This window comes from Sceloporus undulatus, chromosome 4 (genome assembly GCF_019175285.1).
Source record: "Sceloporus undulatus isolate JIND9_A2432 ecotype Alabama chromosome 4, SceUnd_v1.1, whole genome shotgun sequence".
Lineage (NCBI taxonomy): Eukaryota > Metazoa > Chordata > Lepidosauria > Squamata > Phrynosomatidae > Sceloporus > Sceloporus undulatus.
Window position 1 is genome coordinate 193,797,954 of NC_056525.1, and position 17,500 is coordinate 193,815,453.

The following is a 17,500-nucleotide window of genomic DNA, read 5'->3' on the forward strand; positions in this document are numbered from 1 at the left end:
CCTACCTAGCTATCTATCTATCGTTCAAAAGATTCATACCCTATCCAAAAGATCTCAGAGCAGCTTACATATATTTTAAAAACAATAAATGAATAAAAATACTGTCCCCAAACAGTATGTTGATTTCAGTGTTGGGATCAATATATTATGGAGGAAGTATGGGTAAGTCAATACACAAAGTAATCATCTGGTACTTTTTTTCAACCAAGCCACCATTCAAACAGCTTTTAAAAGAAAATTAGGCCTGGGGGAAAGTTGAACACAGAGTATTTTGCCTTGCTAGATGAAGTTTGGACTAAAGAAAAAGATGGTTTCAGATTATTTTGGTCAGAGATCCATACCTCCTCTCCTTGTAAGAATTCTGCTCCTGTTGAGTTAGATACCAGATTTTTGGCATCTCTCCCTAAGCAAAGTGTATAAAATAAGCAGCACAAATTTACCTTTAAAGTTAGATTGTAGAGTGCAGTTTTAAAAAATACATTCTACTTCTTTTATCAACCAATATGGGCCTTGTCTTTATCGGAAGAGAATAGTGGATGACTCAAGCAATTCCTAGTGTTTTCAGAGGGCTTTGTAGTACTTTTGGCTGGACTTTTACAGAAATACAATTATTTAAAAGAATAAGATAGAGGAAAAATGTCTAAGATTTAATAAGAGAGTTTTGAATAAGGATTGTTCAGTGCATAGAAGACAAAAAAGGAAGTATTATAAGCAGAAGCTGAAGAGGTTCTTTCAACCTACAAGACTTCTTGTATCACGCATGCCAGTGCAGTCTTTTGATTCTAATATGAAACTATAGTAAGGATCATTGCACTAATGCATGAGGATTTGTGATAATGTTGCAGAAATTTTACTATCAAAACTGAACTGCAGTGTAATGACTTTTGTTATCATGGTTTCTAATAACTATTCGGCATGAATTGACCCTACATATGTTCTATTGTAACAGTATGTCCAACACTCTGAAAAAGCTGAAACAGAGACAGCAAACAAATCATTTCAGAATTCATATAATGTGGGTGGTGTGATGAGAATGGATATAATCATTACTATCAAGATTGGTCTTGTAGCCCTTTCTCCAGTATTATTTGTTTCCAGCCTGGTCATTTCTCCCTAACTTTCTCTGTATACAAAGCCTCTGGCTTCCTTTCTCCTCTTTACATCTTCTAAGTGACATCCCTTCATCCACCTTTTCTTCTTAAAGTGACCTCTACTGAAATATTCACTTATGTATCCTTATGTGTGCCTCCATCTCTGCAGAGGCATAAGAAAGTGAGAGACAAACATACACCCCCATGCTTATTCCCCAAATATTTGAAACCATCTTATGATGTGCTATGCACTGGTTATAGAAATAGGGGCACAGGGTAGTAAATCCAGAAACAATATGTCAAAAGACACACTAAAAGAAACTAGAGGACCAAGAATTCTTTCCTCCTCCGTGACCGAACCATGCTCAACAACATGGAGGGAAAACTGACAAAGAGAATGCTTCTGCTACTACAGTAAGCTCTCAACTTTTGCAGGGTTCGGGGGCACATAATCCCCATGAAAATGGGAAAATGTGAATATAGGACACTGTGGGTGGGGTACTGCCAGAGGTTAACCAGAGGTTAAAATCATGTCGGAGGACCTAGAAATTCTTAGAGATAACATATTTGGGGGGTTATTTATAGGGAAGCAACAGAGGCAATGGCAAATACAGTAATTAATGAATAATCAAATCCATCAGTGCTTCACCAACAAATGTGGAGGGAAGACTACTTCACCAAACCAAAGTGAACCAGAAGACTGCCTAGTGTAACTGAATGATTATACTGTCTATGCAAAATGTATCCATCTGATTGCAACTGTAGTGTGTTTTGGAGCCTACTGCTTGCTGCTGAGATCCTATGGGGTACAAAGAGACAGCAAAAATGCCCCAAACAAAACAAAACAAAACAAAACAAAACCAGAAGTGGCAGGAAACTTATTTCTTGTTGGGGAAAAACTGGTATTATTATGTTAGTGCAAGAGCCCCTCTACCTATTTAAAATGTAAATTTCCACTGATACTTCCATGGAAGGCAACTGACCCCTTTTTATGCCTGCAAAAAGGTTACTCCAGAGGGATTTGGAGGGAGTGAGACTCCAAAAACATCTAAGGGAATACATACAGCCCCAATAGCACAGTTTGTGCTGGTCTAAAGCTTAAACACTTGAGTTCAAACACTGAGTCCTATAATAAAAATTTGCAAGCTAATTTTGAACATCTCTTCTTTCTTTTTTTTCAAACGAAGATAACTCTGTGTTTTGGGGGAAATGTGAACATGAGAGTGATTTTCTCCCTGAACATTCATGTCACTGTGATGTATATGTGTAGTGCAGGAACTACAAAAATCATTATAGCCATACTCCCACAAAATTGATTTTCTGTTGCAGCTGTAAGTCACTTATTAGCAAAAATCTAAAGAAAAATACACCTCTTAATAGGAACAGTATATAACCAACTTCTTTTCTTGTTCTATTGTAATTAGTCCAAATATTCTTTATGTGCTGATTTTATATCTATAGATACATAGATTATATAAACAATTTTCAGCTAACTGTAATTATCTAATTTAGATCCTTACATAGCTGTGCTTTTCATTTTATGTACTCCATGGTGAATAACAACAGTTACAATGTGGATTGTAAAAATTCTCTTAAATTTTTAGAAGTATAATTCTCAATATTTCTTCCAACCCATATATTGAGAAGGTAATATAGAATGACAAATTATATAAAGTGTGAAAGAGATATATATCAGTTCTTCGAATTGCTCTATAGATCTGCACACAGAAAAGATAATTTTAGGAAAAGTCCTGTTTAGATGGCTTTTACACCTCTGGTCTGTAACATCTTTAGTTTCTTTCCTGATCAATTTTCATTGATTTTTGTTGTTGTTGCTGCAGTTATGCAGTGGTGATATCCACATGCAATCTGATCTTATTAAAGGTTCTGACAACCCATTGGCAACTTGTACCCATTATGAGCAGCAATTTTAACAGATCAGACAAAATCTTTATATGGTATTTGGCCTAGAAAGCTATTTCAAAAACATGTAAGGATATGTGTGTATACAGTGGGGATTCTGACCTTTCACCTGCTCTCACCATTTCCTCACACTGTCACAGACTGCTTTTAAAATAATCTAAACAGGGCAGCCCTGGATGACCTATTGTCTCTAGCTCTGGAACACTCATAGTTGGTGTCTTAAAACATATAGATAATATTCTTAAACCATATGCCATCAACACTCCCAGATAAGTGAATAATACCACTGACATCCTGCTGAAAATACAATCCACTCACAACGTCCCAGGGAATACCATCTTAGCCACTATGGATGTTGAATCCCTGTATACCTACATCCCACATAAGGATGGACTACAAGCCATAACATCATTCTAGATGGGACCTTAGCAGATGTAGCCACCATGTTCTGACATTTTGTTCTCCCACCAAATTATTTCACCTTTGGTAATAACATATACCTTCAAGTTAATAGTACTGCCAAGGGCATGGGCATGGCACCACAATATGCCTACATCTTCATTGCCAACCTAAAACAATGTTTCCTTAACTCCTGTACCCAAAAACTACTCCTCAACCTGAGGTACCTTGACGCTATCTCCATAATTAGGAGAAGACTCACTCAAGACATTCCACCGGAGTTTCAACAACTTCCACCTAGCCATCAGTATCAGCCTAGAATTTTCAACAAAATAAGTTCTCTTTCTGGACACCATGGTATTACTAAAAAACAGACATCTAAGCACCACACTATATTGCAAACACACTGACCACTACATGTACTTACATGCCTCCATTTTCCACCCTGAACACACTACCAGATCCATAGTCTACAGCCAAGCCCTCTGATACAATTACTTTTTCTCAGACTCACAAGACAAGGATGCCAAACTCATGGAATTACAAAAGCATTTTTCAAGCTTCAGTACCCAGCTTATAAAGTAAAAAGAGCAACAACAAATAAACAAGACAAGATTTGTACCCAGGACTAATCTACCACAGAACAGGCTGAAAATGACAGAGCCCCACTAGTGGTGACATACTGTATCATCAATGAACTACAACTACAACTACTGTACAATCCATTCTGGACAATAATGCTGCCCTATCAAGGACCCTTTAGTCACCTACAGACAGCCTCCAACCCTCTAATACACAGATATCAACACCATCTAACCCCCATCCTTGACCATGAGGGCACCCTTGACCATTCATCACATCTCCTCTCTGGCTCCCACACTACATTTCAGTCAAATAAATGAGTATTGGATCCATAAGGCAAATTTACAGTGCTCTATAAATAAAGGGTAATAATAATAATATTAATCATCATCCTCATCCTCATCATCATTGTCATCGCCTACTCTCCTTGGCTTGAGACAATGTCCTTTCTCCTGACTTTGTCCCCCAATGACAATCGACCATCATTAAAACTGACCTTGCCCACAAGATTTTGAATTCTAATTCACATTCTCACATACAACCAGCTTATAAATGTCTGTCTCTGGACTCTCCACTCCACCCTATGCATCTGATGAAGTAGGCTCAAGTCTATTAAAGCTCATGCTACCAGCTTCTTTCCTTCATTTCACCCCAAAGATGCTACTAGATCACTTTGTATACTGATTTTTCCAATATGGCTATATCTTTAAATAACCTCCCTGTATGCTGTTGCTGCCAGGAAATGTTAGAAGCTCCATTGCATTTATGGAGTGTGATTGTGTGCCTTCTGGATCACTGCCATAATGGCCATGAAGTCAAGCTTATAATGCAATCTTCCAGAAAAATGAATTCCATATAGGTATTGCTTGTCATAATTTTACCTATTAATAGGGGGAATGTAGCTACATGCAAGATGAATTCAAATTCTCGATTTGATTTTTAGAATTTCTTTTATTAAGTTGTACTATGTGTGGTCAAGAAAGTTTTATTATTGCTTGTTTTGCTAATCTACTTGTGGCTGATTTATGCAACATATTCAAGGTAACATAATGAGGGTAATGACAAATCATCACAACTGACCACTCCACATTGATCCCTATAATCTGTATTTCACCAGGATGAGGACTGAACTACATGTTTGGCAACAGACCTGGATCTCTGACATTGGGCTACCATTCAATTGTTCTCAAACAGCAGAGAAGAGCTGGTATTTGTGGTGGAGAAAAAATGAAAATAGTGTCTTGTTCTGGAACTAGGGGTAGCTCCAAAGCTTTTTTCAGAGCTGGACACTGATACATGTTACTGCTGTCACAGGAGTTTTATTGGTGTAACTGATGCAACAGATGTTACACAGCAGAGAAGCATTCCAGTTCTCCTGCTGATAGGGTTCACCAACCTCTTACAGTAAATGGTAGAAGAGGGCCCCCAAACAAATTGTACCCAGACAAACCCTTCTATCAGCAATAAAATTAAATCCCTATTGATGGACATATGAGGAGCCCTTGGGTTGGGAAGCACCTGTCCAAAGTGAGTAGGGACTTCCAAAGGTTGTATAGTGCAGATGCTAATGAAGAAAATGAAGGTGTGCAAGCATGACCCATAGCCCCCTTAACAGCAATGAGAACTGTGCAAGCAAACATATCCAGGGGTAGCCATGTTGGCTGTAAAGCAAAGTACAATAACATCCAAAATCCATAAAATAGTGATAGCTTTTCAGACCAACCAAAATGCACAAAATACATGTTGCAAGCTTTTGAAGCACTTCTGGCTTCTTCATCAGGCAGAGGTGTTAAAAATCATAGAGGAGAAGTGGTAGCCTTGTAAGGGCAGAGGCTACCACATATCAAAGGAAGTTTACATTTTACTCCCTGGAAGTATACTATGGCGGGATACAGACCGCCCCTTTCCCTGACAGATTGGGGCCTCAGTGGCCACAGCGGCAGCCCCAGATGCCCCGATCCGCCACTTTTGCAGGCCTCGAGGCAAAACGCCACTTCCTCGTGGCCTGGAAAGGGATGAAGCCCCAAGGACACCCTGACAGTGGTGGGGAAAGGGAGAAAGGGGTCACTTGGCCCCTTTCTCTCTGTATCGCTGGCGTGGCCATTTAAAGGCCGCGCCAGCTGTACGCATGGCGGAAGGAGCTCTGAAACGGAGCTTCTTTCGGTGCTGCTGAAAGGGCACCACAAACACCCTTCAGTGGCGCCAAGATGTAATGGCCGCACCGTGCCATTTGGATGCAACATGGCCATTAAGTCAAAATAGCAGCGCCCGTGTGTACAGGGCGCCGCCATTTTGACGCCCCCGTCACGTGCTGGGGTGAGGCCAGTATGGACGCTGCATCTTTGGCCAACACCTAGCATGTGACGGGGATGGCGCAAAGGCCCATTTAAATCAGGCCAATGTCTCCCAGAACTAACATGGCCATAAAGAGGAGTGGCCTCCCTACATGAATATCCCCCCATACCATCTTCACTGTGAACAACAATAACAGCATCTTTACAGAATGTAGCTCTCTGACTTTAACAATGTCATTCCCCCCCCCCTCCTATTTAATTTTTAAGACTTTTGCCTGATGAAGAAGCCAGTAGAGCTTAGAAAATTTGCAATTTGTATTTTGTGAATTTGGCTGGCCTAAAAAAGGTGACGTTGGGCAAATCACACACTCTCAGTCTCGGATGACAGCAATGGCAAATCCTCTCTGGAAAAACTAGCAAAAAACCCAAAACAAAACCCAGTGATAGGGTCACCATAAGTCAGAAATGGGTTGGAGATACACACTACCAATACCAACACCATCAACAAAGATATAGATGTTTTGTGAATTTTGGATATTATTGTACAGGTAAGTTTGCAACACAGAAAAATGCACTCCCCCACTTCATCATCAACTTTTATATCTCTTCCCAGCCTCAAACTGCAAAGTGAATGCAAAAAGTATCAAAGTCACTAATGCACATTAACTCTTTCATGCCACTAGAGAGCTGTTAATGTTTGGCTATGCTGTTAACAAGGACCCTAAAGTCCAGGTGCCAAACTTACTACAGATGAGAAAAGGAAATGTTCATCACTATCAGAAATTCTTTCACCTTTCCCATCACTTTCCTGCTGCAACTGCATCTTCAATCCAACCATTCTATGACACAAGAAAAGAGTGACTCACTACAGCAGATTATTTGGCATGACTCACATCTACCCATGGCTATTGGATCTCACTGGAGAACATACTCACCTGAGTGTATTATTTCCTATCCATGAAAAGATATGCATGCATATAGAATAACTGAACTGTTTTTGGTTTGGCTACTACTAGGTCAAAGCTTTTGTCTTGCATTAATAGATCATTACTTCCATAAAAAGCATTAAAATAACATGTTCTCTATTTTAAAAAATAGAAGTAAATGCAGGGAACTAGATAGCATTACATAATTTAAAAGTACAACTTGAATACCAAAAAGGAATGACTAATATTTTTGGGTACTCTTTAGCCATTCCACAGAAAAATACTCAGACACAGAAGAAGAAATACAGGAAAATCATCATATAAGTTGTTGCATGCATTTCAACATTATAAATGATTTCTAATGTTATTAATTATGTATGATTAGCAAATAGAAAACAAGCCTGTAAGAAATGGAGCACATTATGGCCATACCTGCTGTTGATCTCTTAATGCTGCTTCAGCCCTGACTTTATGATCATAAAAGTCCGTAAATTCATTCTTGTTATTTAGAAAGCACAGCTGGAGCATTTGATATTCCTGTGCTAAGCGTAGATTTTCATCCATTGTGTCTTTCAGAGTATTCTAGAGAGAAAGATCTGTAGTTACCACAACGAACTATTGCTAAAAGCTAGAATTTCATTTCAAAACTTCCCAATGGTATTCATTCTTGCATGATGCCTCTTAGGTGTGCTTTGTGTTGTACTGTACTTAATGCATAAAGCTTCATATGCATAATGTGCAAGAAAATAGCAGTTACAGGTAGGTATAAAAAGTTATGGGGGGGGAGCAGTTTTATGTATCACTATGTATTCCTTTTATAGAATTGCTATGAAGTAGCTGTCTGAGCAGGACAAAAATGTTCTGATTCAGCAAGGACAATCAGCATAGGCAGCTGCTCTAGATGCACCTCACAATACTCTGGTCCTCACTGATCTTTATGACTGTGTTTCATGTCACACATTTGCAACAGGGGCTCTAGTGTCATGTAACAAATTACAGCAGTGTGATAAACTGTACATGCAAGAATGTGAAATGAGTTGCAGCGATGTATATTTTGGTCAACGTATGGCAAGAAGCCCACATATGAGTGACTCCTAAGGAAAATACACATACCCACTCCACTATAACATGTTGGCTACATTCCCAAAAGATGATGATATACTATGGGGTTCTGAAACTAATCTCATTTAAAAATATATATAGAAAGGCTTGTTTGTATGACCAAGTAGTTGCAGGCCAGAACAGAAATACTGCTCAGATATGGTGCAGTGCTGTAATATATCTTTTTCATTCATTTTCTGACTTGGAAACAGACTGAGGGAGTAAGCTTTTCTGTTACCAAGCTCCTTTATATCGTTCCTATCACTATTGGGATGGAAGATGAGTCACTCTCATAAAGTTCAATGTCCTTTGTTTCCATACCCTCCAACTGTCCTGATTTAGCAGGGACAGTCCCAATTAATCCTCTGCTTTTAAAATGTTCCAGTTTCTCCCTCCTCGACTGACTTTGTCCCTTTCATCCTCAGTTTATTATAGTTGTTGCAAACTGAGTTTAAAGGAAAAGTAGTTTGCACACAATTAACTTAGTGAGGGGGGAGAAGAGTAGAACGGGAGTCAGAATCTTTCTCGTCCCAGTAGGTTCAAGCTGCACTCTTAGCTAGGGTATCTGTTCTTTCTTACTAATAATTTTTGTCTTTATGACTAAACTCCAATGTTGCTTGGCCACACACATCCCAGTTTTCAACTGTGAAATATTGGGGAGTTTTTGTAATGTGAACCAGGAACATGTTGGAATTATGTCTGACTATGGATTATTGGGTTTGAAATGAATATGGCCTACCCTCAAGTGGCCAGGTTGAGCAGCAAATGCTAATGAGCAGAGAGCATCTTGGAACAAGAAATCTATGCATGTTGCATAGCCTGTTTGTACCTTTTAACTAAGTCGGGTGGATGAAACTATCCCATCACCAATGCTGGATTAATATTCAGTTGCCAGTCCAGTCAGCACCTATACATGCAATTAGGAATGCAAAAGCAGTTTCCTTTTGCCTCAAAAAGCAAAATGTTTGGGGTCAGCTCTTGATGCTTACATACTGGGATGAGACAAAGGCAGCAGGAAGAGAATGTTTCTTCATGAAAAAGACTCATAATAGAAAACTGGCATGTCAGAAGGAAAGTTGAATTAAATCCTCTTTCCTTGGTATCTAGCTGTGTATCTGTGGTGCTGTCACACCTATAAACTATAAGGAGTATAGTTCAGGTGCATATTATCTCTCTGAAAGAGAACCAAATTTTAAAGTATGACTAGAGAAACATCCAGATTCCTAAGCTCTTTAACATGAATTGTAACCATGCCAGAGGATTGCAGCACAAACGGAAGTGCTGGAGGAAAAAAAATCCTTTTCCTGAGGATATTTTTTTTTAATTTGTAGTGCTGATATTGGTAGTGCTGATATTTGTAGCATTGTGGGAAAATTATATTATCTGCATTTGCTATCAACAACAGCTCATGAGATAACAATTTTCACTAGGGGTGGGAGAGAGAGAGAATCCTTCTGTTTAGTATTGCAGCACCATTTCAAATCCCTGCAATATGAAAACAAAATATAAAGACAAGGGATCTGATTAAGGGTTTAAATCATCTTGTCTAATTCCATCATTCTTATAGATAAAATTAGAAGAATGCAAAAATATAACAGGTAAAGGTGGTTGTCTGTTCAAGGATAATACTGTGCAAATGGTAACTATGTGTAAAGATGAAAGGTCAACATTTTAATTCCAAATGGGAAAAGCAGATGAAGATTTCACCAACAATGTACTCAAGATTCATAAATGAAATGGAGACTGACACACAGAACTAAAAAACTGGAAAAGGCTGATTTAAAAGTTGTCACTACTCATTGCTTTTCTTTAATATATGTGGAGAAAATATGCACCAGGAAAATCTACTCCTCTCCCCTGCACATATGCAGTAATGCTAGGGAATATATTCCAATGAATGTAGTGGGACTTAACCATTGAGTTGAATCATAGTTGGAAGAGACCGCAAGGGCCATCAGACAGGATACAAGTTTACTGCAATTAAGGAAGTAGATGTGTTCCTGTGTTTTATGTCTTTAGCAGAAACTTTAGTACAGAGGTAGAAATAGCATGGAAAAAACAGGGCTACACCACAGAAAAGTAAAGCAGTTGAACTTGTTTCAGCAAACCTTTAGTTCAAAACTAACAATGTGTATATGTGAAATAATACAACCAGATCAGGTAAATCATGCAGAAGTAAACAAAAACAGTTAGAATCTTCTGGAGACCACTTGAAAGCTTCTTCCAAAATGCATCCCGGGATGTTTGTTTTTTTCTTTCTACATTGTTCATTTTTCTCATGATGTCCATTTTGGTGGTGAAACTAATACATCTATGCTTTATCAACATGGAAGGGTAACTGGAGAAACAGATTAATGTTCTTTCTTTCTGTTTTGCTCTTCACACCGACTGAGGTGTGGGATTCTGCATGCAACTGCCATTTACCTTGCCTGTTGTTTATAGGCACACACAGTTTTGGTAGGATCACCTGAAGCAGAATCCCATTCTTTCCCACCTCAGACTTTATTGCATTTTTACTACAGGTGCACTGCTGCAGCCCAAAAATAAAAGTCTTTCACCAGCCCTCCTTCATCACTCTTCCAATGCTAAAGCTGCAAACAAACAAATCTCCAGCTAGAAGAAGACAAGAAATGTAGAGGTGGGGCTAGACTCCCATAAAAAAGATTTTGTAGAAGGTTCTTTGTCCAAGGCTTTGTTAAGTGAGGTATGTCTGCAGTCTTAACATTGTTCTGTGCAAGATAAATTAGCAAACAGGAGAGAAAGGACTACCTTGGGAGAAGGCCCAGGGCACAATGAAATCCATGAGGATAAAAAGTAGTCTTTGGGTTGGAATTTAAAACTAATAAGTTATGTCTTAAAAATGAATCAGATTTTTTTTTTAAAAAAACAACCCTCTGCCACTAAACTTCTCTTTTTGTTTAGGGCAGGCCTACACAACATATGGCCCAGGGGCTGTATGTTGCCCCCCATTGGATTTTGGGTGGCCTGTGAGGATGCGGAACACCTTCAAGGCTGCTCCACTGCTCAGCCTTCTTCCAAGATGAGGACCAGCTGGAGGAGGAGGCAGGCTCAACGCTCACCCCTGAAGCCTCCTCCACCATTGGGCTTTCCCCCAAAGAGACACCCAGGTGGCAGGGAAGGAAGAGGGGCAAATGCTCACTCCTGAAGGCTCTGCCACCACTGGGCTTTCCTCCAAGGAGAAATCTGGGCAGTGGGGGAATAAGAGGGGTGAACACTTGCCCTGCAAGGCTCCTCCTCCACTCAGATTTCACCCAAGGAGAGGAGGAGAAGAACAGAATTACTATTAATAATATGAATTAATACTAATAAATTATTTTTTATTAATTGAAATCTATATGCAGCCCAATGAAGTTTTACTTATTTTAATTTTGCCCCTACCTATTGTTAAGTTCTGCAGGTCTGGTTTAGAGTTAGGAAAAAGCAGCAGAGAACTGAATGATGTGTGATTACAGAAGGCCTGGATGATCAAATACGAAGAGACATGATAGCTGAGACAAGTTAAAGATGCCTAAACAGTGGTTAGAACACACCTGTGTAAGAGCCTGTATATTTCTAAACCATTATCAGCTTTAAATGGTTAGTTTTAATTAATATTTTTAATTGGTAGTTTTTCACTGAAAATCCTTTCTACATGGATGTGCCTCTTGAGGATCTCTTGTTTTATCAAGGGTACTTGAGCACCTTGTGAGGTGCACTATTATGTCAGAGGCCCTTGTTCTTGTCCAGTGTAGATTTAAATTTCTCCCAGTTGTAGAGTACATCAGGCATATCAGTAGATGTGGGGACACTGTGTTTCAGGAAAGTGGAAAGATGTGCCCTAATTCAGAAACACTTCCCCCATTCTGTCTCACCATGTAGTTTGAAGAAAAAACCAGTATATGCCAAAATCAGAGATTACAAGTAACTAGTTAGAAAAAATGTAGCTTGTAACAAAGTCTTTTTATAATAAATACAACATTAACTACTGTACTTTAATTTTTGTTAAAGTCCCAGAAACCAAGCCTTATGAGGAATGGCTAAGGGAGTTGGGTGTGTTTAGCTTGGAGAAAATAAGAATAAATAGTGATATGATCAGATGGGATCTGATGAGATCTTGTGATCTCAGGCTATTTACACTATAAAAGTAAAGCATGTGCCTTCAAGTTGCTTGTTGATTTATGGCAATGCTATGAATTTCAGAATATTGAGAGATGGTTTGCCTTGCCTTCTTGTGAATACTGCATGCAGCACCTGATATTCCCTGGTGGCACTATCCCATCCAAGTACAAAACCAGGTCTGATCATGCTTAGTTTTTGAGATAAGATGGGATCTACTGCCCAGAGTCAGGCCTAATTAGTTATTGGGATGAGTAACTGCCAAGTAATACAAGGAACAGTAAGCTACCTTTCAGAGGATGGAAAACCACTTCTGAGTACTCAGAAGGCACATACCCACACATGTAGAAGATGGAGCAAGCTTGTTTTCTGCTGCTCCAGAGACTAGGGCATGACATTTGTTGTTGTTGTGTGTCTTCAAGTCATTTCCAACTTATGGTGACCCTAAGGCAAACCCTTCATGAGGTTTTCTTGGAAAGATTTGTTTAGAGGAGGTTTGCTGTTGCCTTCCCCTGATAATGGGTTCAAATTATGACAAAAACGATTTCACCTAAACTTCATGAGGAACTTCCTGCTAGTAAGAGTTGCTGAACTGTGGAATAGACTGCCTAAATGGGCCTCATGGTCCCGTCCAACTTTATGATTCTTTGCATTGTAGCATAACAAGGGATAACTTCACAATTTTTTATAACTGCATTTTACTTAATTTTATAGTTACAGGATACTTATAGTTACACACACTCTGTAGGTGATCTCAATGCTTAGATGAGGTCAGTGATTTGCAACACTCCCATCATTCTTTTTCAAATAAAAAGGATACTTTTTATTTTATAAGTTACTTTTGGATAATTAGAGTTATTTTTACAAACTGTGGCTATCCTTGCAACAGAACATGGAGGTGGTTTGTATCTGCAACTACAATTATTGTTACTTTTCAAAGTAACCAATGAAGTGCAGGTCAAAATACAGTTAAGAAAACAAGTGATTGAAGGGAGTTTTGCTATTTGTCAGAGGATAGATTTGAAGCCACTACACAGAACACCAAATACAGGAATTGTTTGGTGTTTTCTTTGTGTGGTTTGATAGTCACCATTTCCCAAACTTTAGATCTGTCTGTAGATAATTTTGAAACTTTTTGGCAGTCAGTTAGTTATATGGTTTACTTTAAAACAATTCATCAATAGCTATAGACAAAAACAAATGTGATACAGGAGATGGGTCACTAGATCTCCCAATCACCATTTTTTTAAAAAAAATAAAACTTCAATACAGACAGAGTGATCCCCCATTAAGATTAGTTCTGGAATGGGGGTATAGACGCCATATATTTTTTAACATCTGTAGATATAAATAATAATCTATTATAATATATCTATACACACATGAGCAAACACATACATGATGCACAGCAGTTTTAGGAGCATAGGATCTGAGCCACATACAACTGCTTGGAAGGAAAGAAAAATGTCAGGTGCTGAGATCATGGATGTTAAGTATCATGCATACTTCTTCTGTGCCTGCTTGGAAGGAGGGAACTGCAAATGGGAGTGTAGTGAGTATAACCACTTGCTCAGTTTTAGATGGATATATGAGATATCACTGCAAAGTGATTCCAGCCATGTGAAAACATGCTTCTTCAGGTGGAAGATTTTCTAGTTGTGTCTGTTTTGTTGTTGTTGTTTTCAAAGTTTTGGAGCAAACAGCTAGTGTAATGAAAACAGAAACTCCAAAATGTGGAACTGCTCTTTGAACTGAAGCCAAAGTGATCAAGAATAAAAATTATTTGAGTAAACAGGATTGTAATTATAGCTGTGATTAATACATTTTATAATCTAATATTAGAATAGCTATTCTCTATATGTTCATAAATATACTTTCTAAGAAATTATTTTCTAACTTTAATGAATGTGACAATTAACTTATTTTTCAACAAGGAAAAAAAAATCTCATCCCAGTGGGAGGATCATTTGTACATACAGCTTCCAAGCATGGCGAGGCCTAAGGACAACCATCTTTGCATTTTTTATTTTCCAAAGCAGTAAAAAAAGAAGTTTAAAAAAAAAATAGAACATGCCTAAACACTATCTTCATAGATTCCCATAATGTTTATGAGCATTTTTGTACACTGCTGACAGAAGTTCTGATTCATCAGAACTATGTGCTTTATTTCTCCAACAAGCCATTTAGCTTGATTGAACTAAGTCAGTAGAAATGGACATGGCTGACACCCAGTGGCCTTCCAGTTAAGAATTCAAGACATGCTCACACATCTCCTTTGTATCTTAAAAAAGCCCAGTCATTTTCATAACACCTTAAGTTCAGTTTAAAACTATTTTAAGATCTTTTAAGATCTTTTAAGATCATGGATATTGCTATATTGCTGTTGGTTTTATTTTATTTATTCAGTTTGCACTGTGCTGGGGTCTTTATTTTATTTGATATTTAAATTTATAGTGTTTTAAAACTGTAACTGTTGCAAATTGCTGAGAGGACAAAATTGAGTGGCTAATATCAAATTGTCCAGAACTAACCAACAAATAAAGGAAGTGGCCTGCATGCCATGAAATATTAAAACCATGGATGTCCTGTTACAATGAAAGACACTGAATGTGCTCATTTTTCTGTAACTTTGCTTAAGGGGGGAAAAATTGTAGTAATGCACTTCTTATTTAAACGTGCATAATTCACACCAGGACGATTGGCAGAGCCATTGAGGGAGGGTGGGGCTTTGATACCCTCCATGATGAGACCAGTATTTTCAAATGGAAGCATGGTCTAACAGAACAAGCTGAGGCACATGATGGGGGGCGGAGTCAGTATATGGTATGCCCCCCATCCTGCCTCTTTTCGACTACACAACCCACCCTAAATGCAGTATGAACTTTGTTGGTCGCTTCGGGCCTGGGTAGGAATCCCCCCCCCCCACTTTCCTTGGGGTTTTTTGCCTACCCCATACTGTATAAAGGGACTGGAAATTCACTAAGGATGGCTGATAAATAGGTTTCACTGGCCCATATGGGGTTCAAAAATTGTTTGGTATGCACCACTGGCACCCCTTTGTGGTGGAAGGTTAGGCTATTTGATCAGCTTGTATACGTCAAGGGACGTGGAGTACTAAGAGAACCTGCCTTTGAGGTAGACATGGGGTTTTTGTTCAGCCTTACAAATTCAAGGGAATTTGGGGGAGAGTGCCTTGTTTATCTTCCCAGGACTGGCTGAGCATGCAATCCGAATCATTGGATTTACCTCAGGGTTCGGTGTTTGTGACCAAAGGGTAGGCTGAAGAGGAAGTCTAGGATTGACACCTGGCTTCAGCTGGTCCCACTCCAGGCTTTTCACTTTAATCATTCTCTCACAGTTTGACGTTTAAGGTTTAAGTTCAAGTGCTTAGCTTAAATAGGATATAGGTCAAATAAACGGCCCTTTATTCATCCAGTTTACGTGTCTGGTCTCTTTATTTCATGGTGGGGTATCAAATATACTTAGTATAAATCAGGTTGAAGAAGAAACTTTCATGTATACCACTGGTATGCGGTAGCCTTTCCATACTGAGCATGCAAAATCATATCTTTTTTTCATTCCTTAGTCTTACATTCACAATTGGCAAGCAACACTATACATCCAAGATTTTATCATACGCATACTGTGAGGGGGGGGGACTACCCTTGCCAATATAAACATGATAATGGTTAACTAATATGCTTTAAACTATTTTGATCTTGTGCCTTCAGATTAGACTGACTGTTGTACATACTGTAGAAGCTAACAGCCATATGACAGACTAGCTCCTTGTCTAGTTCAGCAGTCATTTCAATATTCTGGTATTAATATTGAAACTTCCCAGCTGATTAAATCTTGCATTCTTGGAGACCTCCTTCCCTTCCATTTATGAAGCTTCATGAAGAAATTGTGGACAGTCATGAAGTGTGGTCTTGGAAGGAGGTCTCTTGTTATGAAATGCTCTGTTTCCAAAATCAAATTGTGCTAACAACCATGCAATTAAATTAACTAAGCATTTATTTTCAAAAATTCTGGCTCTGATCAAGAACAGTCACATAGAAATAATAGAACATAGCTTGAACCTAACAACTTGTGTTGTAGTAAGTTTCCAGAAAATAAAATTACTTTCCCTCCAAGTATCTGGTTCCTTAGCTACCTGCTGTTGTTGTTTTTGTTGTTGTGTGCCTTTAAGTTATTTCAGATTTATAGTAACCCTAAGATGAACCTATCATGAGGTTTTCTTGGCAAATTTTTTCAGAGGGATTTTTGCCTTCCTCTGAGATTGAGAGTGTATGATTTGCCCAAGATCACCCAACGTGTTCCCATGGCTGATCAGGGATCTGAACCCTGGTCTCCAGATTTCTAGTCCAACAGCCAAACTACTACACCACGCTACTTCTCATAGGATTATTAATTCAGATCAAGTTCACATGAAGAAGTGATTCCATCATTCCAAGACCTTTAACATCATTTCCATGGACCTGTTCCTAGCTTTGATCAACAAAAGCAGTACTGTACAAGTCTTATAATAGAGAGATATCAGATGCCCAGCTCTTAGTGCTACTAGTCAAAGGAGACCATGCTGTAGTGTACCTTTTCCTCAACAGGTTATTTTTTTTTAGTAGTACAAAAACATGGAGGAGGTAACAAATGGAAGATAATATAATGTTTAGCCTCCCAGGACACAGAATAATTGGATAATAAAGTCTAGAAGCACTCTCTCTGGTGGGATCTTCAATTATATGCCATGCATTCAGGAAGACAACATGGTCTGTGATGTTATTAAGACATGTCAGTTCTCATAATAATCTCTTCATTGCCCATCATATAAGGTAACACTGAATTCAGGATGTCACGTCTGCCATCTGAAATTAATTTTTATATTTCCACAACAAAATAAACAGCTCCTCTTATAATTTATGTAGAAACATTCATATTGCTTCATAGTATTTTGGAAATGAAAAGTACACATCTTTGATCGAAACTATGCCTGATGAAGATATGAACTGGAATCAGTGTGAACCGGATCCAAACATCATACAGTTTTCTTGCCCATAGTGCTTAAGAC

The 17,500-nt window shown here is 38.6% G+C and overlaps 2 protein-coding genes across 2 annotated transcripts in view; both read right to left on the reverse strand.

Moving 5' to 3' along the window:
• LOC121928461 (opsin-5-like) overlaps positions 1-17,500 on the reverse strand; it is an 896,145-nt gene that overhangs the window by 774,420 nt on the left and 104,225 nt on the right. The window lies entirely within an intron of this gene.
• Positions 1-17,500, reverse strand: part of CCDC178 (coiled-coil domain containing 178) — a 298,022-nt gene that overhangs the window by 45,732 nt on the left and 234,790 nt on the right. Inside the window, exon 17 of the mRNA XM_042463191.1 lies at positions 7,648-7,797. Within this exon, the coding sequence (XP_042319125.1) occupies positions 7,648-7,797 (150 nt within the window). The remainder of the gene's footprint in view (positions 1-7,647; positions 7,798-17,500) is intronic.